Consider the following 25,591-nt stretch of genomic DNA (forward strand, 5'->3'; position numbering starts at 1 on the left):
TGCTGAATTGTACACCTGAAACGGGCGAATTTAAAGCATGTGAATTATATCTCAATAAAGCTGTTAAATAAAAATGAGGTTATACTACATAAAAAAAAAATACTATCAAGATACATAAACAGCCCTCCAGAAGCAAGCAGTGTGAAGACATTAATTTCCCTTCACACCCACCCCCAACATTCCGTAGATCCCCATGCAGGCAGCCAGCTGAACCCAGGCATTGCACATGAGCAGAGGGTGTGTTCCCTATCCAGGCATTGGCATTCTGCTCCCCTCTCAATTCTCTTCCCTGACGGAAACCATTGTGGGTGATGGGGACTCACCGTGGGCAGTTGGCCTGACAGCAGGTGGCTGTCCTGGGCCAGCATATTGGACACCATGATGGCCGGGAGGTCCATGGCCTGGTAGGAGTAGGCAGGGAGCAGACCGTTGGGTGTGAGGCCGTGGCACAGCGAGTGGTAGCCGGCTTCGTGGTCCCCCAAATGCAGGAGAGATGGCTCAGGGAGGTTGGGAGGTGTTATTGGGGGGATCTCATAGTCTTCGTTGGTCTCGCTCTGGCTGTTATAGGTCTAAAACACCAAAAGGACACGTCTTTGGTCAGAGTCGTACAACTTGAGGATATGCTCCACAGCACCAATAATAAAATAACAATAACAACCCCTTAGCAAAGGAGAGAAGGAATGATCCCCCTGTAAGGCAGAAGGCCAAGGTGGACCCCTGATCTGGTCATACTCCTGCCCGATCTTCAAATGGATGCTCCCTCTTACTAGAGGCTCCCTCTATGTATACAAAATCCTGCTGTCCTGGAGAGTGGGGGCCTGCTCCTGTTCCCTCATGCCTCTCTGTTTTCCCACCAGATATGACCACTACAGCTCACCCTGAGTCCATCTTTCCCTACTCTACCCATTTTACAGATGGAAGACTCAGGTCCAAGAAGGAAAGTGGTCCTTCCAAGGTTAGTAGAAGTGTTGGGAATGGAGCTAAAGTATCCTGACCCTTGTGTGGTAGTCGGGGATCCCAGGGGTCTGGTTCCTCATAATCCTTATAATCAGCCTTATGCCATGGCTGAGTGGATGGCCTGGGCACCCAGAAACAGGATTTGGTCAACCTTGTTATTGAATGAGCTTGCAACAGGCAGAGACGCTGAGTGTTCTGTTTTTGTTTTTTGTCTAATTTTGTGTATTAGTTTCCTGTTGTTGCTGTAACAAATTACCAGAAATTTAATGACTTAAAACAATGCAAATTTATTATTTTACAGTTCTGGTGGTCAGAAGTCCAAAAATGGGCCTTTTGGGCTAAAATCAAGACATCAGCAGGGCTGCATTCCTTTTGCTGGCTCTAGGGGAAAATCTGTTCCTTGCCTTATCCAGCTTCTAGAGGCTACCGACATCCCTTAGGTTGTGGCCCCTTCCTCCATCTTCAAAGTACATCATTCCAATCTCTGCTCCTATCATCACATCTTCTTCTCTAACCCTGACCCTCCTATTTCCCTCTTAAAAGGACTCTTGTGATTACACTGGACTCACCCAGACAATCCTCTGGAAACACAGAGGCAGGCAGACCCAGAAGGAAGACAGCTATGTGAAGACAGAAGCAGAGGTTAGATACCTCTATAACTCAAGCAATGCCAAGGACTGCAGGAAACCACTCACTGGCAGCTAGGAGAGAGGCATAGAACAGACTCTCCCTCAGAACCCTCCAGAAGGAGCCAACCTTGCCGACATCTTGATTTCAGACTGCTGGTCTCTAGAACTGTGACAATACCTTCCCGTTGTTTTAAGCCACCCAGTTTGTGATCATTTGTTATGGCAGCCATAGGCAACTAGTACAACTATGCCTGATATCCTTGTCCTTGCTGCAAGCAGAGACATTAAGAGATTTCCCCCAAAGACACAGAGCAAGTAAACAACAGCACACTGGCTCAGTATCCCACAATCCTTTTTACCACTGTGAACATTCCTAACTGCTCACATCACAGGTCTGTGTGCCGTGGGCTGATGTCTGTATTCAGCCTGGCCACCAGGATGGTGGGAATCAGCCATGGGTATCATATCACCCCAGGAAGCACAGTCCCACTGCTAGCTTTTCTGTTCAGAGTCACCTCCTCATGGAAGCCTGGCCATCTTAAGGCAAGACTCCCCTCCTCTGACTCCCTGCCTGCAGCCCTTTGTGTGGGTCCTCCATAGTATTCATTACCACCTACAATTTTTTTTTGACTCTTACCTTTTACCAGCTCCCTCCCTCCTCCCAGATCCTAGGTTCCAGGAAGCCAGGAATGAAGTCTGTCTTGTTACCAGTGCCTAGCAGTGAGGATGGCACATAGTAGGTGCTCAGTTAAAATGTGTTGAATGAGCACATGAAATGGGGGAATGCCCCAAGCTCTAGGTCTAGACCTCACCAAATGTTTCCATGTCTGTCCCTCGCAACAGGCTGTAAGTCCCTCAGCTGTCCACTGTCCATATCTGTCGACCACCACCCTCAGCCCACTCGGCACCCAGCACAGGTGCTGGCACATAGTGGGTGCCCAGTGAATGCTAAATGAATTCACGAGTCCAGTTCTTTCTGTTAAAAAACAAAACCTCAATATATTGGAACCCGCCCAGTCAACCAGAAGCCTTTGGAAGAAATAAGCATATGTTGTATCAAAATATTGGAATAACACAATTATGACAATTCATTTAAAGAGGCAATTAGCACACTTAAAAATCACTAAACTCGCAAGCATGTACATGCCTCCTCCAAATACAGTCAAATCCTAAGTGCGTGATACCTGATCACCAACCCATTCTGCTAGTATTCATACTGAGCACCTACTGTGTGCCAGTCACTGGGCTTGCCACTTCCACATTCTCCATTTCAACCACTGGAGTTTGGCAAAGGAGTGACTATTATCTCCATTTTGCAGATAAGGAAAATGAGGCTTAGGGAGTGGAACTGTCACATACTCAGTAAGTCTTAGTTGGGATTCAAACCCAAGTCTTCAGAGTCTGACTCTGACATTTTCCTACACTAGCTCAGATGCCTCTTCAAGATTTGTATCTCAGACTTCCTTAATTAAGATACTGGCTGCTAATTTGTTCTTACTACCAGTGTCCTCATGAAAATATAGAAAGACATCAAGTTGTAAAGCTCCAGAAATTAAAAATGTTAGTAAAACCTTCCAGAAAAAACCTCCTTGAAATAGTTGTCTCCAATTCCTTCTGTCCACTTTCTCTCAAACCCACTTTAATCACATTTTCGTTCCACTCACCGCCACAGCTGCTTGTGAAGGCTACCAATGGCTTCCATGTTACTAGATCCAGTCATCAACCTCAGTCCTCACCTGGCCATCTTATTTGACCTTCTCAGTAGCATTTGTTATAATTGGTCACTCCCTCCTCCTGGTAACACATTTCTTCACTTGGCTTCGGGAACACCACAAATGTTGATCTTCCTACATCACTGGCCATTTCTTCTCCATCTCCTTGGCTGGTTTCCATTCTTTTCCTCAACCTATTAATGATGGCAATGTGCCAGACCTCAGATCTTATACCTCTTCTCTAAACTCCTTCACTCCCTTGGTGATCTCATCTAGTCCTGGGGCTTTAATTACTACCTATAAGCTGCTGCTGACTCCCCAGTTCATATCTCCAGCTTGGACCTCTGCCCTGAACTGCAGACTCACACACCCCACTGTTATTTGCAATCTCTGTTTGGATTTTTTATAGACATCTCAGAGTTAACATGCCCAAAAGAGAACTGCTCCTCCCATAGTCTTTCCCACCTCAGCTAATGGCAATTTCATCCTTCCAGTTGTTCAAGACCAAAACTTGGATCTGTCCTTGACTCCTCTCTTTCTCTAATAATCTACACCAAATCTGGCAGGAAATCCTATTGGATCCACCTTCAAGATAAATCCAAGATGCGACAACTGCTATCACCATGGTCCAAGCCACCGTCATCTTTGGCCTGGATAATTGCAGTAGCCCCAACTGGTTTCCCTGCCTCCACCCTTGCTATGGTTTATTTTCACTCAGTGGTCAGAATGATCCTGTTAAAATGTAAGATCATGCCACTCCTCTGCTCATAACCTTCCCGTGTTCCCTTACTCAGAGTAAGAACAGGGTCCTTACCATGCATGGCCTCTGACATTCTGCTACATGGTCTAGCTCCCCGACTCCCACCCCTTTACCTCTCTGACATCATCTCCGGCTATTTCCAACCTTGTTCATAGCACTCTAGCCATATTGGGCATGCTTCTGCCTCAGACCCTTTGCACTGGTGTTCCCTTTCTCTAGAACACTCTTCTCTCAAGTATTCACACAGCTCTTTCTTTCATTCCATTTGAGTCTTTACTCAAGCATTCTTTTCTCAATGAGATCTACCCTCACTGTTCAATTTAAAATCACAAACCATCATCCCTGTTCTGTTTCTTCTATTATTACTTATCACCTTCTAACATCCTATACGGAGCCCTGGTGCTGCAGCAGTTAAGAGCTTGGCTGCTAATCGAAAGGTTGACAGTTCAAATCTACCAGCCACTCCTTGGAAACCCTATGGGGCCATTTTTCTCTGTCCTATAGGGTTGCTGTGAGTTGGAATCAACTCAATGGCAATGAGTTTTTTTTAACATCCTATACATTTTATTTATGTTTAGTATTGATTATGTCTCACTCCACTAGAGCAATTTTCATCTGTTTTATTCACTGCTATATCCTCAGTTCCTAGAATTGTGCTTGTCATGTAGTGAGCACTCAAAAAGTATTTGCTGAATGAATGAATGAACAAATGAATATCTACTCACCAAATGCCAGAAGAAACAGTGGTAAGAAATGAACTGATGGCAGAAGATCATGATTCTCCCTCCCAGGAATTCCAGAAGAAGGCTTACCCTTCTCTAACTCAAGGGTAAGTCATAGGTCACCTGAATCAGTCCAGCGTTCTTCCCTTCCAGTAATCAAAAAGCAAAAACCAAACCCACTGCCATCAGTTGATTCCGACTCATAGTGACCCTACAGAACAGAACAGAACAGAACAGAACGGAACAGAACTGCACCACAGAGTTTCCAAGGAGCGCCTGGAGAATTTGAACTGCTGACCTCTTGGTTAGCAGCCATAGCTCTTAACCACTACGCCACAAGGGTTTCCTTTCCAGTAATTGGTACATGAAAAACCTTAATGGACAGACTGTCCTTCTAAGGGGGGTGTCAGAGGCTGGCATGGGCAAAAGGCGAGGTTAGGAGATGGAGATTTAAAAACAAGTGAGAAGATAGAGCTAGCCTACCAGGGACCGATGCAGTATGATGCTGCTGGAACCATCTTGTCCCTCAAGTTCTCCATTGTGCTTCTCTTCCCAAATCAACCAAGGAATGGGAATTTAGAGCAAAGTAACATGGCTGGGGTAGAAAGGGCAATCCGAAGGACAGACTGTCAGTTATGTTTTTCATGCATCAGTTGTAGGGAGGGAAGAACGATGGACTGATTCAAACAAACTGTGGCTTACCCTTGGGCCAGAGAAGGGTAAGACCTCTCCTGGAATTCCTCATGAATCACTGAGGGCAACAGCTCCCCATGGCAGGGGAGTAGAGGGGCAAAGGGGAAGTCTCTGGGACTTGAGGAAGTGGTGGGGAGGAAGGAGTTTGAAGACTATCCAATGGACCAGAAAAGCCTGTTGCAATGGTAAGTTTATGTTCTATCAAATTATCATAATAAACTCATTCACTTACCACAATAAAATGACAAACTAATAAAAAATTCTACCACAGGGAAGTTTAAAAAAGAATATTCTGTTAAATGATTCTTTCTGAAAATGTACCTAAAGCTAGAACCTGGTTATGAAAAATGAGCAGAAGAAAAGTATTCTAGAAAGAATTGAGCAAAGAAAAAAAACACTACAACTTATATTAATTCAAAATAGTTTCTGATAAGATGACTGTGGAATCTAACGTGATGGTCAAATAAGGATTCATAAAATAGCAGAGGATAGGATTAGAAACCGTGTAACAACCCCAAATTAAAAATCTAGAGGATTTCAGCTAGAAGCAGTATCTTCCTTAACAGGGGAGATTAAAGTTGCTGATTATTAATATTGTCAGGAAAATATAAGTTTAAATATGTTTGTTATAATTTTAAGGGTAAACCATCCAAAATATGGAAGTTTGAAGCATAAATTTCACACCATTGGAGGAGCATGAAAAAGAAAATACAAGAATAAACGAAGAAACATAATAGATAACCTCTCACCAAAAAAACCAAACTCACTGCCCTTGAGTTGATTCATAGATAACCTACAGAAGACTAAATATTAGTAATCACAATAAATACAAATGATTGAAATTCCATCATTAAAAGATAAAAAATTTAATATTTTTGTTAAAATAAATGAATACGATCATATGATATTTATAGTAGGCATGCCAAAAATAAAATGACACAGAAGATTAAATACAAACATATACCAGGCAAATAAAAACCATAAATGGCAAAATTAGTAACAAATTAAGTATAATTTAGGGCAAAAAGCTTTAAAGATACCAGGAGCAATACTTAAGTTGATAAATGATACAATCCCCTAAGAAGAAATGACAGACATAAACTGCTATGTAGATAGATAATCTGCAGGAAAAAAAAAACTGTTGGAAGTACAAAGAGGATTTAACAAAACTATAATCACAGAGAAGCACTTTAACACATCTCTTCAAAAACTGACAAATCAATCAGATAGAAAGGAGTAAGAATAGAAGATTTGAGTAGTACAATTTATCCTCTTGATTTGTTCCAACATTTAAAGAATACATTCTTTTTAATGTCTACAGAACATTTACAAAAAAAATGACCATGTACTAGCTACAAAGATAATCTCAAACTTTTCAAAAGGTAGAAATGATATGGACCACAGTCTAGGATCCAAATGCAATAACCTAGTTATTAACAAAGCATAAAAAAGGAGGAAGGGGGGTGGGGGGGGGGAAGAAAGGAAGGAGAAAAAAATAAGAGGAGGAAAGGAAATACAAACGAAACCCATTGCCATCAAGTCAATTCTGACTCATAGCAACCCTACAGGACAGAATAGAACTGCTCTATGGGGTTTCCAAGGAGATATGGGAGGAGGGGAAAAAATAAAGGAAGGAAAAGAGAGAAGGAGGAAGATGTTCTTAGCAGGGCTTTGAACTGGTTCATTCTGGTTTGAACCCCTGATGAGAATTTGCATTTCCACCCTGGATATACTGAATCAGAATCTACATTTTAACAGATCTCCAGGTGATTCTTATGTATAATAAATTTTGAGAACCACTGTATTCTAAGAATTGGTCCCTAACCAGCAGGATTAGCATTAAATGGGAACTTGTTAGAAATGCAAATTCTCAGTAGGAGTTTGGACTGGAATGAATAGGCTCAAAGCCCTGGTTCTTGGACACTTTATGGACAATATTCTAAATAATTTTTGGGTTAAAGAGAAAATCACAACTGAAATTACATACAACGAGGACACTATCCAAAGACCCTATGGGAGATAAGCAATGGGAAATGTATAACTTCTACTTAAATGAGTTTATTAGAAAACAAGAAAGACAAAATAAATGAACTCAGCCTTCATCTCAAGAAACTAGAAATAGAATAACAAAATAAGCCAAAAGTCAGCGGAAGAGTGATAAAACAGAAAACAAATTTTAGATAAGAAATATAAGGAAGAGCTGGTTCTTTGAAAAGGCTAACAAAATTGGTAAGCCATTGACAAGGAAAAAAAAAGGATACCCAAAAAAGAATGAAAACAACTATACTGATTGTTTGAAAGTCATTGAGAATTGCTTTGTAATGCCAATTCCTTTGTATAAGGCCAATTTTGGTAAACGTTTTTTATTTAAAGAAAAAAAGTTTTTTATTTACAGCCTGTTAATTCTGTTGTTTAAATCTTCTAAAGAGCTTTTTTTTTTTTCCCCTGCTTGATCCACTGGTTTCTGAGAGAAGTATGTTTAAAATTTCCACCATCATCATGGTGCTACACACAGAAGCTCCACACTGTCCTGCCATAGCAAAGACCCAAAAAACTAAGTAAAACAGAGACAAACGTCAATCCTGGAACAATAAGCATCAAATGAAACCAAAACCAAAACCTTTGCTGTCGAGCTGATTGGGGCTCATAGCGACCCTACTGGACAGAGTAGAACCGCCCCATAGAGTTTCCAAGGAACACCTCATGGATTTGAACTGCCAACCTTTTGGTTAGTAGCCATAGCTCTTGACCACTATGCCACCAGGGTTTCCAAGCATCAAATGAAGAGATAAAGAACTCAACCAAACACTGAATGGAATAAGAAACTCACAGAGAACAGAGAGTGAGGAGAGATACAGAGTGGAGTTTCCCTATAAGCTAATGTGGCACGGATTCGCCATCTTGGATACCTCAGCCACCAAGAACGGAGGACAGGGAGTACGGGAAGGCAGCATCACGGAGCTCCCAGCAGGAGACAGAGCACCCGCTAACCAGGGATACATGCTTCCCCACCATCCACCCTTCTTCTCCCTGCTCAGCCTCTGCTGCTTTCTGGCGGGTGGTGGTTGATCCGCCAGAGATATGCCAGCTCTTTGTCATTTGGATTTGCCCTGCCCACACCGGCTGGCTTCTTCAATGCCATTTTTTTTGTTGTTGTTGCCTTTGTTGCTTTTTTCAGCTTTTGGTTTCATCTCTTTCACCTCTTTCCTCCCCTTTCTCTTGAACACCTGGCTCCGTGTGCCATCTCCACTCTTTGACTGGCTGTAAAACACCACTCGGCTGGGGAACCACTTCCCTGGTCCATGCTGCCACGCCAGTGGGTTCTCTGGGGGCATTTTTTTCCTTTTTATTTTTCCTCATTTCTCAGTTCCTTGTCTCTCTACCTTTCTTTTTTCCCTGTCTCCTGAATACTTGGTGCTGTGTGCCATCTCTGCTCCTTCTAGACAGGTTGAGCAGTGCCGCTCAGCTGGGAAGCCATTTCCCTCATCCACACCAAGCCAGTGGGCTCCCTTGGGGATTCTTTTTCTTTTCTCAGTTTCCTGTCTCTGTCTAACATCCTTCCCTTCTTTTCTCCTGAACACGTGGCACTGTGTGCCATGTCTGCCTCTTCTAGATGGGCTGATCAGTGCCACTCAGCTGGGGAGCCACTTCCCCAGTCCATGCCACTACACCAGTGGGCTCCCTCAGAGCATTTTTTTTCCTCTTTTCTCAGTTTCTTGTCTCTCTCTACCTTCCTTCCTTACCCATCTCCTGAACACCTGGCACCATGTGCCATCTCTGCTCCTTCTTGACAGGCTGTACAGCACCATTTGGCTAGGGATCCACTTCCAGTGGGCTCCATTGGCACATTTTTTCTTTCTTCTTTTTTTTCTTGGTTTCTCGTCTTTCTCTACCTTCCTGTCTTACCCTTTTCCTGAACACCTGGCACTGCATGCCATCTCCACTCCCTCTTAACGGGTTGTACAGCCCTGCTTGGCCAGGAACCCACTTCCAGTGGGCTCCCTTGGGGCATTTTTTTCTTTTCTTTCTTCTTTTTTTCCTCAGTTTCTTGTCTGTCTCTACATTCCTTCCATTCCTTTCTCCCAATCACCTTGCCAAGTGTGTCTTTCTCGTTCTCTTTTTTTTAGTCTAGTTTCTTATCTCTCTCTCCCCTCCTCCCTTTTCTTTCTCCCACCCACCTAGCTGCATGTGTTGTATCTGTCCCTTCTTGCCGGGCTGTGCCTCACCGCCTGGCTAGAGAGCCACCAACACACAGCTTTCCTGGGTCTGTGCAGCTCCAATGGCAGGATCCCTCAGCACTCTTTTTTTGGCTCTTATTTCTTTCTCTTCTTTCACTTTTTTCCCACACCCACTTAGCTGCACACATCACAACCTCCTCCCCTCCCTCCTGCCTATCTGCACTGTGCACTGAGCATCACACCCCCAAGCAGTACAGGTATGGTCTACCGGAACCTGCTTTGCCTTGACCCCCCCCAACCCCGCCCTGTTGGCCCCAGTACATGCCACAAATGACCCATCCCAGCCCCTCCCCCTATGCTGGACCTGTCCTGCTGCACCATAGCTGAGTGACTGCCCTTGCCCATTGGACAAGGTGGTGAGAAGTTTTGTGCCCACAGATGATCAAACAACAAAGAACACCCAGCCCGCCTGCTCAGGCATAATCAAATGAAACAAAAAAGGGGGACAAAACAAACAAATCTACAATCAATAAATGAAGAAAATGATTACTGAATGTCCGGAAGACAGCAGACAACATCAAAACATGTTAAAAAACCAGAACAGGATGGTTCCAGTAGGCATCCAAAATAAAGCACTAGATGACCTTCCAGTAGAAGAAAAGGCACTGGAACTACCTGATAACAAATCTCTAATATTCAGGGTGAACCAAGAGTTAAAGGAAAATGCAGATAAAAATGAGGAAAAAATAGACAAAATCATGGAAAAGACAGATAAAACAATGGAAGAATTCAGGAAAATAATATAAGAACAAAATGTCAAAATAAATTCACAACCTGAAATCATACAAAAACTGCAATTACAAATCCAAAAGATAACAACAAGATTTCAGAAATAGTGTCATAGAGGGTTTGAGGAGTAGGTTTTAAACAACAGAAGGAGAGATCAGCGAAATTGAAGACAACTACTTGGATACCACTTTGAGGAAAAATCTGAGAAAAGAATGAAGAAACCCTGAAAATGATATCAAATACAATCAAAAGCAAAAATTTGTAAGTTATCAGAGTTCCAGAACAGGGGGAGAAAATGGGAAACAGAAAGGGTCATTGAAGAATTGCTGACAGAAAACTTCCCTAATATCATGAAAGATAAAAAAGATGACCATCCAAGAAGTTCAATGAACCCCATACAGGGCAGGCCCCAAAAGAAAATCACTAAGGCATATCATAATCACACTTGCTAAAACCAAAGACAAAGAAAGAATCCTGAGAGCAGCTCAAGAAAAACGAAAAGTCACATACAGAGGAGAAACAATAAGACTAAGCTCTGATTACTTGGCAGAAACCGTGCAGGCAAAAAGGCAATGGAATGACATATATAAAACCTTGAAAGCAAAAAAAAAAAAAAAACCTGCCAACCAAGAATATATATCCTGCAAGACTCTTGCACAAACATGATGGTGAAATTAGGACATTCCCAGATAAACAGAAATTAAGAGAATATGTAAAAACCAAACCAAACTTACAAGAATTATTGAAGGGAGTCCTTTGGTTAGAGAACCAACAACATGAGATGACAGCCTGAATCTAGGACTCGGGACTGCATCAGCCAGATACCAACCTAGGTAATGAACTCTGAAAGATAAATCAAAACTAAAACATTTACAACAGGGAACCAGAGACGTCAATCTGTAAATGACAACAATGTCAGAACAATAAAAGAAGGAATAAACGGTGTAGGTATAGAACTTTCAAATGGAGAGGAAGTCAAGGCGATACCAAGTAATAAAAGACTAGTTAAAACTTAGGAAGGTAAGGATAAATTTCAAAGTAATCACAAACAAAGTTAACAAACCTACTCATCAAAATAAAGAAGAAAAACATAAAGTCTCTGTAAACACAAAATCTACAAAATCAAAAGAAATGAAAAAAAATCCACAAACAAAAGGAATTTGGCACAGGAGAATAAGAGGATCAAAGAAAACGTCAGCACCACAAAAAAACCATTACAAAATGACAGCAATAAACTCACACCTATCAATAATTACACTGAATGTAAATGGCCTAAATGCACCCATAAAGAGACAGGACAAAAAAACAGGATCCACCAATGTGCTGTCTACAAGAGACACACCTTAGAAACAGAGACATAAATTTACTAAAAATCAAAGAATGGAAAAAAATACATCAAGCAAACAGCTACCAAAAAAGACCAGAAGTGGCAACACTAATCTCAGATAAAATACACTTTAAAACAAAATCCACCATAAAAGACAAAGAAGGGCATTATACAATTATTAAAGGGACAATGCATCATGAAGACATAACCATAATAAATACCTATGCACCCAATGACAGGGCTCTGAAATACATAAAACAAACTCTAACAGCACTGAGAAGGGAAGGTGACAGTTACAAAATAATAGTAGGAGACTTCGACACACCACTCTTGGTGAAGGACAGAGCATCTAGAAGGAAACTCAATGAAGATACAAAAGATATAAAGGTGGCAATCATCCAACTTGACCTCACAGATATATATAGAACACTCTGCCCAACAGCTGCAAGATACACATTCTTTTCCAATGCACATGGAACGGTCTCCAGAATAGACCACATCCTAAGCCACAAAACCATCCTCAACAAAATCCAAAACACTGAGATAATACAAAGTATCTTCTCTGGTCACAATGCCATCAAAGTAGAAATTAACAACAGGAAGAGCAAGGAAAAAAAAATCAAATACATGGAAGCTGAATACACCCTGCTTAAAAGCCATTGGGTAGAGATGGAATCAAAAAATTCCTAGAATCAAATAAGAATGAAAACACATCATACCAAAACCTTTGGGACACAGCAAAGGCAGTGCTCAGGGGTCTATTTATAGCAATACACACATCAAAAAAGAAGAGAGGGACAAAATCAAAACATTAGCCACACAACTTGAACAAATAGAAAGAGAACAGCAAAAGAAGCCCACAGCCCCCAGAAGAAAGGAAATAATAAAGGAAGAACAGAAACAAATGAAATAGAGACTAGAAAAATCAACAAAACCAAAAGCTGATTCTTTCAAAAGATCAATGAAATCAACAAACCACTGGCCAAACTGACAAAAGAAAAACAGGAGAGGGTGCAATTAACCCAAAAAAGAAATGAAATGGGGGACATTACAACAGACCAAACTGAAATAAAAAGGATCATAACAGAGTACTATGAAAAACTATATTCCAACAAATTTGAAAACCTAGAGGAAATGGATACATTTTTAGAAACACACTACCTACCCAAACTAACACAACTGATGTTGAACATCTGAAGAGACCTATTAACTCCCAACAACGACAACAACAACAAAAGAAGCCTTAGCCCAGATGGCTTCACTGGAGAATTCTACCCAACATTCAGAGAAGAGCTCACACCAGTACTGCTTAAACTGTTTCGGAAAGTAGAAAAGAAAGGGATACTTCCGAATTCATTCTATAAAGCCAGCATAACCCTGATACCAAAACCACGTAAAGACATCACACACACAAAAAAATTACAGACCAGTATCTCTGTAATTTTGAATACAGACACAAAAATTCTCATCAAAATTCTAGCCAATAGAATGCAGCATCATATCAAAAAATAATACACCATGACCAAGTGGGATTCGTACCAGGTATACAAGGATGGTTCAACAGTAGAAGATCAATCAACATAATCCACCATATAAAAAAAATAAAAGATTCACATGATCATCTCAATCGAAGCAGAAAAGGCATTCAACAAAGTCCAACACCCATTCCTGATAAAAACTCTCAATAAAATAGAAGGGAAATTCCTCAATATAATAAAGGCATCTATACAAAACCAACAGCCAACATCATTCTTAATGGAGAGAAGCTAAAAACATTCCCCTTGAGAACAGGAACAAGACAAGAATGCCCTTTATCACCACTCCTATTTAACACTGTGCTGGAAGCCCTAGCTAGAGCTATAAGGCAAGAAAAAGAAATAAAGGGCATCCAAATTGGTAATGAAGAAGGTAAAATTGTCCCTATTTGCAGATGATATGATTCTATATATAGAAAACCCAAAAGACTCCATGAAAACAGTAGTAGGATATAAGATAAACATATAAAAATCAGTTGGATTCCTATACACCAACAAAGAGAATGACGAAAAGCAAATCAGGAAAACAATGCCATTTATATAGCCCCTAAAAATATGAAATACTTAGGAATAAATCTAGCCAGGAATGTAAAAGACTTATACAAAGAAAACTACAAAACTCTGCTGCAAGAAACCAAAAGGGATCTACATAAATGGGAAAACATACCATGCTCATGGACAGGAAGACTCAAAATTATAAAAATGTCAATTCTACCCAAAGCAATCTACAAATACAATGCAATCCCAATCCAAATACCAACAGCATTTTTTAAAGAGATGGGAAAACTAATTAACTTTATATGGAAAAGGAAGAGGCCCCAGATAGGTAAAGCACTACTGAAGAATAAAGTAGGAGGACTCACACTACCTGACCTCAGAACCTACTATACAGCTACGATAGTCAAAACAGCTTGGTACTGGTACAACGTCAGATACTTTGACAAATGGAACAGAACTGAGAACCCATATGTAAATCCATCCACCTACGGTCACCTGATTTTTGACAAGGGCCCAAAGTCCATTAAATGGGGAAAAGACAGTCTTTTTAATAACTGGTGTTGGCAAAACTGGGTATCCATCTGCAAAAAAATGAAACAGGACCCATACCTCACACCATACACAAAAACTAATTCTAAATGAATCAAAAACCTAAACATAAAACCAAAAACTATAAAGATCATAGAAGAAAAAAATTAGATCAATGCTAGAGGCCCTAATCCACGGCATTAATAGAATACAAACCATAACTAACAACACAAATTCCAGAAGATCAGCTAGCTAACTGCAATCTTGTAAAAGTTAAACACTTATGCTCATCAAAAAACTTCACCAAAAGACTAAAAAGAGAACGTACAGACTGGGAAAAAATTTTTGGCTATTACATATCCAATAAAGGTCTAATCTCTAAAATCTATAGGAAAATCCAACACCTCTACAACAAAAAGACAAATAATCCACTTAAAAGGAAATGAACAGACACTTCGTGAAGGAAGACATTCAAGCAGCTAACAGACACGTAAGGAAATGCTCGAGATCACTAGCCATTAGAGAAAGGCAAATCAAAACCACAATGAAATAACCATCTCACCCCGGCATCATTGGCACAAACAAAAAAAACAAAAAACAGGCGATAACAAGAGAGGCTGCAGGGAGACTGGAACTCTTATGTACTGCTGGTGGGAATGCAAAATGTACAATCATTTTGGAAAATGATATGATGCTTCCTTAAAAAGCTAGAAATAGAAATACCATATGATCCACCACTTCCACTCCTAGGGACGTATCCTAGAGAAAGAAGAGCTGTCACACGAATAGACATAGGCACACCCATGTTCACTGCAGCATGATTCACAATAGCAAAAAGATGGAAACAACCTAGATGCCCATCAACAGATGAATGGATAAAAAACGATGGTACATACACATAATGGAATATTATGCATTGACAAAGAACAATGATGAATCTGCAAAGCGTCTCACAACAGATAAATCTGGAGGGCAGTATGCTGAATGAAATAAGTCAATCACAAAAGGACAAATATTGTATGAAACCACTGCTATAAAAACTCATGGAAAGATTTACACACAAAAAGAAACAATCTTTGATAGTTATGAGGGAGGGGAGTGGTGGGGAAGGAAAAACACTAAATAGACAGTAGATAAGTGGTAACTTTGGTGAAGGGTAAGATAGTATACAAGACTGGAAAAGCCGGCACAACTTGATGAAGGCAAGGTCATGGAAGCTCCAAAACCAAAAACCAAGCCCACTGCCGTCGAGTCGATTCCAACTCATAGCGACCCTATAGGACAGAGTAGAACTGCCCCGTAGAGTTTCCAAGGAGCGCCTGGCGGATTCGAACTGCCAGCCTCTTGGTTAAGAGCCGTAGCGCTTAACCACTATGCCACCAGCGTTTCCTGGAAGCTCCACAGACACATCCAAACTCCCTGAGAGACCAAATTACTGGGCTGAGGGCTGTGGGAACCATGGTCTTGGGGAACATCTAGCTCAACTGGCATAACATAGTTTATAAAGAAAATGTTCTATATTCTTCTTGGTGAGTAGCATCAGGAGTCTTAAAAGCTTGTGAGTGGCCATCTAAGATATTCCACTGGTGTTACCCTGTCTGGAGCATGGGAGAATGAAGAAAACCAAAGACACAAGGGAAAGATTAGTCCAAAGGACTAATGGACCACAACTACCACAGGCTCCACCAGAATGAGTCCAGTACAACTATATGGTACCTGGCTACCGCCACCAACTGCTCTGACAGGGATCACAATAGAGGGTCCTGGACAGAGCTGGAGAAAAATGTAGAACAAAATTCTAACTCACAAAAAAAGACCAGAATTACTGGCCTGGCAGACTGGAGAAACCCCAAGAGTATGGACGCTTGACATGTTTTGGCTCAGTGATGAAGTCACTCTTGAGTCTCACCCTTCAGCCAAAGATTAGACAGGCCCATAAAACAAAATGAGACTAAATGGGCACGCCAGCCCAGGGGCAGGAATGAGAGGGCAGGAGGGGGCACAAAAGTTGGTAATGGGGAACCTAAGGTTAAAAAGGCGAGAGTGTTAACATGGCGTGGGGTTGGCAACTAATGTCACAAAACAATATGTGTATTATAACTGTCTAATGAGAAGCTAGTTTGCTCGGTAAACCTTCATCTAAAATACAATTAAAAGAAAAACATTTCCAGCATGATTGTGATTTTATCAATTTCTTTTTGTATTTCTGTTCATTTTTGCTTCATATACTCCAAAGCAAAAAGGCATATATAAATTATTATTATATCTTCTTGATGAAGTGTTCCTTCACTTTTTCAGTGGTTTCCTACTTTATCCCAGTTAATGTTTACTACAAGACTGACATTTTGACTATCAACCTCCATCACCCACTGCAACGCTGGATAAGAGATAGGTGGAAGTCCACCGAGAGAAGAATCTGTAGGAGTAGAGGGTAATTTGACTTTTCTCCCATCCTTGCCTCACACTCTCAAGCCAAGTCAGAAGCCCTCCAGTAGAACAGCTTATTGAGACTCAAGAAGCAAAGCATGAAAGGGAAAGTTGCACCCACTCTGTGGTGAAGCCTGGTGAGAAAACATTTTTTTGAGAACCCAACTTCTGTTTCCAGGAGTTGAGAGGCCAATGGGGCCACCAGCTGGTATCTGCCTTTCACTGGGAGCTTTTAGAAGGTGGTAGGATAACTGAAGCTGCTGAAGAAATGGTAGGGCAAGGATAGAGAAATAGAGAGGGAAGGGCAAGGAGAGAGAAATAGATAGAGAGGGATAGAGAGAGAAGCCATCATGTGTAAGATTGGCAAAGCAAGGACTTATGAATTCCTGTCAAGGGGCTGGGGAAGTGAATACCAAAGAAGGCAGCCAGCATCTAGAGGGGCTCCATCCAAGAAGGTAGCCTCATAGGGCAAGGAGACCTCAGCAGCAGGAAGTATGTCAATAGGTGTATTAGTTAAAGGGTGGGTCTCAAGATGTTGGCCGAGAGTGAATCTCCAAGTTAATGTGTCTCATGGAAAAGAGCCAACATGTGAAGGCTGCTATGACAATGAGCACCAATGGAAGGATATCAACAATACAAGTCAGGTAAGATGTTCTGACCCCAGTCCTTTAATCCTACCTCACCCTGCCCTGACCCTAGAGTCTCCAGCAGAGGAAATGGAGTAGGGGAGGGGGTAACAGACTACCCCCCTCCCTATGACAGATTCTTGGGGCCATGAGATAGGCAAGGAAAGAACACGGGCTGGGCCATGAGATTGAAGTTTTGATTCTTAGAGCTGAAAATGCGCAAAAAATCTATGGGATCTACCAGAGATGCCTTCCAAGAACAGAGAAGGGTGATTTAGCAAAGCAAGTCTGAAAGCAGTGGTCGGAGGAATTGAGTCCATGTCTTGCATCCAGTGGAATCCAGCTGACTTAATAAGCCAGAGTTACAATGACAGCAACAATACCTTATGTTGATACACGGCTTTGGGGTTTTCAAAACCCCTTCACATATTTCAAATATTCTTCCCAACACTATAGGGTCGCTATGAGTCGGAGTTGACTTGACGGCACTGGGTTTGGTTTTGGTTTGGTTCTTCCCAACAGACCTTGAAGATTCTTGGAATCCGTAATTAGTACTATTTTTTGATCTGCAGAAGGAAGGCTGGCTTTGGAGTTAGACTGATCTAGGGAATTCCAGTTCTGTCACTTACTTGTGGAAGGACCTTTGGCAATTTACCTAAACTGCCTACTCCTCCATTTCCTCATCTAACACCAAAGAGAATTACATGAGCTAACCGATGTGAAAACACATTAATAGAACGTCAACATGAGGCACCCAGAGGAGGAGAAGATCCCACGTGGTAAGCAGAATAAGTATTTAATGCCTTTGCCACTTGTTATGGGTTCAGTTATGTTTTCTCAAAAATATGTGTTGAACTCCTAACCACTGTACCTGTAAATATGACCCTGTTTGGAAATAAGGGTTTTCTTTTGTTATATTAATGGGGCATACCAGAGTGGGTGGGTCCTAAACCTAATCACTTCTGAGTTATAAAAAGAGCAGAACAAACACAGAGTCACACACATGGGGAAGACAGACACGCTATGAGGACCTGTCTATAAGCAAAGAAACACCAAAGGTTGCTGGCAAACACCAGAAACTAGGAGAGAGGCTCACAGAAGGAACAGACACAAGTGAGACCCTGATTTGGTCTTCTAGCCTCCAGAACTATCAAAAAATAAATTTCTGTTCTTTCAAGCCACTTACTTACGGTATTTCTGTTACAACAGCACTAGTTAACTAAGACACCATTTTACAGATGAGGAAACTGAGTTTCGAAAAGGTGACATGTCTTATCTGAAGTCACATGGATAGCACTTCTGGGAACCAAGATGAGAAGGCCTGACTATCTGAGGTCAAATCACCCTCTACCACAATCAGTGCCCTCTCAACACACAATAATCCCAGTTAGCCCAGGACAGTCTGGTTTACATCTCTTCTCCTGGGGTATTTTTTAATAGCGCTTTCTAAAAAGTATCCTGGAAGGTCAGCTCAACTGGACTGGACCAAAAGCAAAGAAGTTTCCGGGATAAACCGAATGCTTCGAAGGTCAGCAGAGCAAGGACAGGCGTTTGGGGACTATGGCTTAAGGGGACTTCTAAGTCAATTGGCAAAATAATTCTATTATGAAAACATTCTGCATCCCACTTTAAAATGTGGCATCTGGGGTCTTAAATGTTAACAAGTGGCCATCTAAGATGCATCAATTGGTCTCAACCCACCTGGAGCAAAGGAGAATGAAGAACACCAAGGTCACACGATAACTATGAGCCCAAGAGACAGAAAGGGCCACATGAACCAGAGACTTACATCATCCTGAGACCAGAAGAACTAGATGGTGCCTGGCCACAACCGATGACTGCCCTGACAGGGAGCACAACAGAGAACTCCTGAGGGAGCAGGAGAATAGTGGGATGCAGACCCCAAATTCTCATAAAAGGACCAGACTTAATGGTCTGACTGAGACTAGAAGAATCCCGGCGGTCATGGTCCCCAAACCTTCTCTTGGCCCAGGACAGGAACCATTCCCAAAGACAACTCATCAGACATGGAAGGGACTGGACAATGGGTTGGAGAGAGATGCTGATGAAGAGTGAGCTATTTGTATCAGGTGGACACTTGAGATTGTGTTGGCATCTCCTGTCTGGAGGGGAGATGGGAGGGTAGAGAGGGTTAGAAACCGGCAAAATCGTCACGAAAGGAGAGACTGGAAGGAGGGAGTGGGCTGACTCATTGGGGGAGAGTAAGTGGGAGTATGGAGTAAGGTGTATATAAGCTTATATGTGAGAGACTGACTTGATTTGTAAACTTAAAGCACAATAAAATTAAAAAAAAAAAGTATCCTGGTTTGGACAATAAATTATACAGCCACTCTACCAATCTATTCTACCACCTGTCTGCCAGTTTGCCATACTGTGGCGGCTTGCATGTTGCTATGATGCTGGCAGCTATGCCACCAGTATTTCAAATACCAGCAGGGTCATCCATGGTGGACAGGTTTTGGTGGAAAATAAGACAGGCTAGGAAAAAAGGCCTGGTGATCTACTTCCGAAAACTAGCCAATGAAAATTCTAGGGATCACAACCGAATATTGTCCTATATAGTGCTGGAAGATGAGCCTCCTAGGTTGGAAGACGCTCAAAATACACAGTAGCCGCAACAATGGGCTCAAACATACCGACAATCATGAAGATGGTACAGAACCAGGCAATGTTTTGTTCTGTTGTACATGGGGTCGCCATTAATCAGGGCCTAGTCCACAGCAACTACCAACAACCGGTCTACCATTGTAACAGGTCAAACTCTGTGAGAACATCTCAGTTAAAAGACTGTGTTTCCCAACACTGTTTTCAAAACAAGGAAAATGGTATCTTACCCAAACCCAAACCCCTGTCAGCTGGAACAGGGCGCCCAGTCTTATAACTTATGTGTACAGTGAGTTTACGAATTCAGCAAGGAATGAAATGCAATTTTGTCAGGCTTGTCTGTGTCCATAATGACTGAGTCAAATTAATCATCTTGGATAATACCCCTGTGTCACCCGCCCCAGAGACGTTTAATAGAATCTTCCTGATTCCTGTCTTGCAGTACTTCACATCTGGAATATTGCCATGCTTCTGAAAATCAGTACAATTATGCCTTCTTGTTGGCCTGTCATTTTTCTGGACTAAAGATGCTCCTAAAAAAAAAAAAAGAATGAAAAAAAAAAAAAGCCCATACCATATATAAACAAAATGGGCGTGAAAAAGCCATACAGTTAAAATTAAATGTGGATTCTGGAGGAGGTGGGGGATAGGGAATTTAAAATCTTTTTAAGTCTTTATTTACAGGCAGCATCTCTGAGCTATGGCGATGAGGGTGGAGGAGGGTGTATAACACCTTCCTACTGATGGTCCACCACGCTGTTGCCCAAGGCTGCTTTGTGGTTGCTCCTAACCCTGAAACATTTAGATCAGAGCAGACAGGAACATTGTGATGCGACAATGACAGGAGTCATTACACATGAGTTTTATTTCCTAAAACTGTATCTGGGCACAAACATGAAAATCTTCACATGTTCTTGTTCTGGGAATTACCTGACTTACTCTAAGGCTGGGGAAGCTTTCTGGGGCAGACAAACCTGGGGCACAGGGACCTGGGGTGCTTTGTGAAGATGACGGGTTAGCAGTTGGGTTCCTCCTACTTTAGAAAGAAGCAATCTTGGCAGAACTTAAGTAACAAGGCTGGGATAACTTTGGAGCAATGCCCTCACCTTACAAATAAGGAAGGTCACATTCCCAATAAGTGATAGAGCTTTTGTTTGTTTGAATAACATTTTTATATACCAACTTCCTCTTTGACACTTTCCCTTGGATGTCCCAGTGCAGGGGTCAGCAAACGTTTTCTCTAAAAAGCCAGATAATACTTTTGGTTTTGTGAACCATACGGTCTCTGTCACAACCACTCAACTGTAGCATGAAAGCAGCCACAGAGAATACATAAACTAATGAGCGTGGCCACGTTCAAATAAAAGTCATTTACAAAACCAGGTGGGCAGCTGGATTTGGCCCACAGGACATAGTTTGCCAACACCTGTCCTAGAGGTATCTAAAAGTTAACATGTTCAAAACTGAGCTCATGGCTGCCTTTCCCATACCCACCAATCTTACTTCTCCTTCGGCCTCTCCCCAATGCCTCCCCACCACTCTGCAGCCCATGCTGGAAACATAGGAGTGATGCTCAACTACCCCTCCCCCGACCCCCACCTCCAACCGGTCACAAAGTCCTGCCAACTGGCCCTATTCCTAAGCATATCTTGAATCTACCCATTTTTCTCCATCTGCAGGGCTACCGCTTTAGTCCGAGTGGCTACAATCTCACACCAGGACAGCTGCCATCACTTCCTCAATGGTCCTGCTTCCATTCTCGCTCCCTCTAGTCCATCCTCTCCATAGCAGCCATCTTTCAGATACATCTCCCAGATCCTACAATCCGCCCCCTCACTCCACTCTACTCATGTTCCTCAAATACAACAGGTACACTCCCACCTCAGGGCCTTTGCACGGCTGTTCCCTCTGCTAGATGCTCTTGTCCAGATCTCATGGCTCACTCCCTCACTCCTTCAGTTCTGTGCTCAAATGTCACCTTCCCAGTGTGACCTTCTCTGACCTCCCTAATTGCCATCACAGCCCCTGCAAGCATGCCTAGTCCTACAACTATTGATCTCTACTCGTTCAGAGCAAAAAAGAAAGACGCAAAGAAGAAATTAGTCTACAGGACAAATAGTTCATATGAACCATGGCCTTATCTACCCTGAGACCAGAAGAACTAGACGGTGCCTGGCTACCACTACCAACCATTCTAATTAGGACCACGGTTGATGGATCCTGATAGAATGGGAGAAAAATGTGGAACAGAACCTCAAATTCCTAAAAAACAAAAACAAAAAAACAGATCTACTAGACTGGTTGAAACTGGAGGACTCCCTGAGACTGGTGCCCTGATTTATTCTTACAAACCTTGAACCGAAACTAACCCAAAGTCACCTTGTAGCTAAATAACAAATTGGCTGAAAAAATAATGAATCTCACCCATAAGTACTGTGCTCCTTTAAAAACTCACCTATATGAGACCAAACAGCCAACAATTACTATAAAACAAAGATGAGAATGTAAGGGGGCAGGGAAACTAGATTAATGGGAATGGAAAAACCGGAACAGAAATAACAAGAATGTTCACACATTGTGAAGAATGTAACCAATGTCACTGAACAACTTGTATAGAAATTGTTGAATACGAACCTAAACTGCTATGTAAACCTTCACCAAAAACACAATAAAATATTATTTAAAAAAAAAAAAAAAGTCCTGTCTCCCTTAACCTGATCTGTGTTTCCCCCCATAGAATTCTTTATTTTCTAACATGCAATATATTTGGCTTTTTAGAAATATTCATTGCCTGTCCCTTTCACTAGAATGCAGATGACATGGTTTGGTCACTTGATATATCACAAGGACCAAGGACAGGGCCTTGCACATAGTAGGCCCTCAATAAATATTTGTTGAATGAAAGAATTGATGAATTAATTACAATAGGTATTTTTGGGTCTTTTGTTCAGCACCTAGAATACTGCCTGGCACACAGTAGGTGCTCAGTAGATATTTTTTGAATGGATGGATGAATTTATTGATGACCTACTGTGGTATACTGGGTTGGGCTCGGCACCACCTTCCCTGTAAGCTCTAAGAAGTCAACAGAGATCTGAAATGGCCCTCCCCCTAGAGATGCTGCTCAGTACGAAATAATTCTATCTCGGCCCATGAGGGTCTCCTGGTCCCCTCTCCTCATCTTGGAAAATATCCCCCATGAAGGTTTGAGTCCCAGCTCTGCCCCCTGCTAGGCTGTGTGACCTTGGGCAAGTCACTGCCCCTTTCTGGGCATCAGCTGCACCACCTGTAAAAAGAAGGAGCTGAACCAGGGATTTTTTAAAGCCCAAATTGAATTTGTACTTGTGCTGCTGGTTTGCAGGTACACAGGCAGGGACAAGGCAGTGCTCGTTTTAAAAGCATTTTTAAATGATGAGTAGGCTCTCCAGTTGTTTCAGCGTTAAAATAGCTTCTGGAAAAATTATGTCTATTTGCAGCTCTTTTTTTTTCCCCTCCCATTTCTACCTTTTGAAAACCACAGAAGCAGCATTTTACCCAAAAATGTGCAGAGGCGGCTGCCTGCGGACAAAGGTGCCAGAGCTCTGGAGGCAGGTCCTTACAAGTGCCTGAGGTCTGGTGACACCTGTCTAAGCAGAGAAGTCCCCTAGTCCGTGCTGGCCCAGGGGCACTGCCCGACTCAGACCCTTCAGAGCAGGACTCCAGCACCTGTCTGGCATCCAAAATGCTGTCTTTCTAACCAGTTCCCAGGTGATCCTTCTGCATTAGGCATTAAAACAGACTTTGGACTCAGTTTGGCCACATCCCAGCTGCAAGTCCTTAGAGTTGCCCAGAGCCACAAGCAGAACCCTGTGTTCTGACTTCCAGTCCAAAGTCCCGAACTACAACTAAACCCACCCTCCTGAATTCTGCCTCTGTGATGGCTGTGTTCGTGTGAGTGTACATGTGCCCCAGTACGAGTCTATACTCATGAAGGAACATGCCTGCCGGAATGTACAAATGCCTGTGCAAATGTGCTTGTGAACGTGTCTAAATGTCAGTGCGCGTGCCAGTGGGTTTGTGAGAGCTGTTCATGCATTCATTCATTCATTCATTCACTCCCTTGTTCACCAGGTATTAACCCAGCTCCCACTATGTGGCCGATACTGGTAGACAATAATGAACAAACACACATGGCCCCTGCTCCCACGCAACCCACGTTCTAGGAGAGAGGCAGCCAGTCAACAAACATGCAAATAAAAATCTCATCTGTGCACATGTGTGTGAGTATTGCTCACCACAGCCCTAAGAGCCAGGTGTTATTATCACCTCCATTTCACTGAGGAAACTGAGGCACCAAGAAATTAAGTAACTTGCCCAGGGTCACACTGCGATGCTTATATGTGAGAAGGTGGGTACGAGTGAGTATATCTGTGCAAGCACAATGGGTCACATGTGCTTCAACTTGTTCATGGCTGTGTCTGTGTTCAAGGATGTGTCTGTGTGTTTACGTGTCTGCGTGTGCCTGTGGGCACTTTTCCATACACGTGTGGAAATACCCCATAAACAAGATTTTCTGTGACCACAGCATAGCATCACAAAACACACCTACACACATGTACACAAACACACACCTATTTTACGATGTTCAAATTTTCAAACATTTCCTAAACTCTGACCACAGAGAAACGGGAGTGAAAGCTGGAGCCTGCAGTGCCAAGCCAATGGAGGAAACCCACGCTACCTGCTTCCCTGGGCGAGCTCTGCCAGAGCAACTTCACAGCTCATCATCCACAATGACCCTAAAATCTGTCTTCCCCTCCCAGGAAGTTAAATAAACTGTTCAGGCTGTGAAGGGCTGGTCTCTTCACACCTCCAATGGGAGGTACTAGCCTAGTGATCTGATTAACACAAGGTACAAATGACCCCACCTGGCCAGGTCCTGTCCTCCCCACCTCCTGCCCTGCCCCACCCAGGCTTGAAAAATGGAGACACCTGTGCAAATACCTCGATTTTTTTTTTTTTTAACTCTTTATTGAAGCACAGGATACCAACAGAAAAGTGCACATATCGTAAGTGAACAGTTGGATGGATTTTCTAAAATGAACACTCTGGTGAAGACAGCCCCCAAATGAAGAGAGAAAATATTACAGCCCCCCAGAAGCCCCTTACAGTCACTCCCCAGCCCCCACCAGGGTAATCACAATTCAGACTCGTATCACCGAAGGTCAGTTTTGCTTGTTTATGTATGTGGCGTAAACGGAATCACACAGGAGGCCCCGTTGTGTTGCTGGCTTCTTTCACTCAGAGTGGTGGCTGAGATCCACCCACAGCACTGCATGTGGCTGTAAGCTGTCCGTTCTCGTTGCTGTATAGTATTCCACCATCTGAGAAGATGGCCCAAACATTTATCCAGTCTACTGCTGATGGGGAAACCCTGATGGCGTAGTGGCTAAGTGCTATGGCTGCTAACCAAAGGGTTGGCGGTTCGAATCCACCAGGCTCTCCCTGGAAACTCTATGGGGCAGTTCTGCTCTGTCCTATAGGGTTGCTATGAGTCGGAGTCGACCCGACGGCACTGGGTTTGGTTTTTTAGTGCTGCTGACGGA

At 42.5% G+C, this 25,591-nt stretch overlaps 1 protein-coding gene across 5 annotated transcripts in view; it reads right to left on the reverse strand.

Annotated features, from left to right (window-relative positions):
• The window catches only part of TOX2 (TOX high mobility group box family member 2), a 155,928-nt gene that overhangs the window by 46,951 nt on the left and 83,386 nt on the right, over positions 1-25,591 (reverse strand). For 4 of the 5 annotated variants that reach the window (XM_049868893.1, XM_049868892.1, XM_049868891.1 and 1 more), the window contains one exon: positions 324-569. The exons of the other annotated variant lie outside the window; for it this stretch is intronic. In XM_049868893.1, coding sequence (XP_049724850.1) covers positions 324-569 — 246 coding nt within the window. The remainder of the gene's footprint in view (positions 1-323; positions 570-25,591) is intronic. 5 annotated transcript variants of the gene reach the window in all.

Source organism: Elephas maximus, chromosome 25 (assembly GCF_024166365.1).
Source record: "Elephas maximus indicus isolate mEleMax1 chromosome 25, mEleMax1 primary haplotype, whole genome shotgun sequence".
NCBI lineage: Eukaryota > Metazoa > Chordata > Mammalia > Proboscidea > Elephantidae > Elephas > Elephas maximus.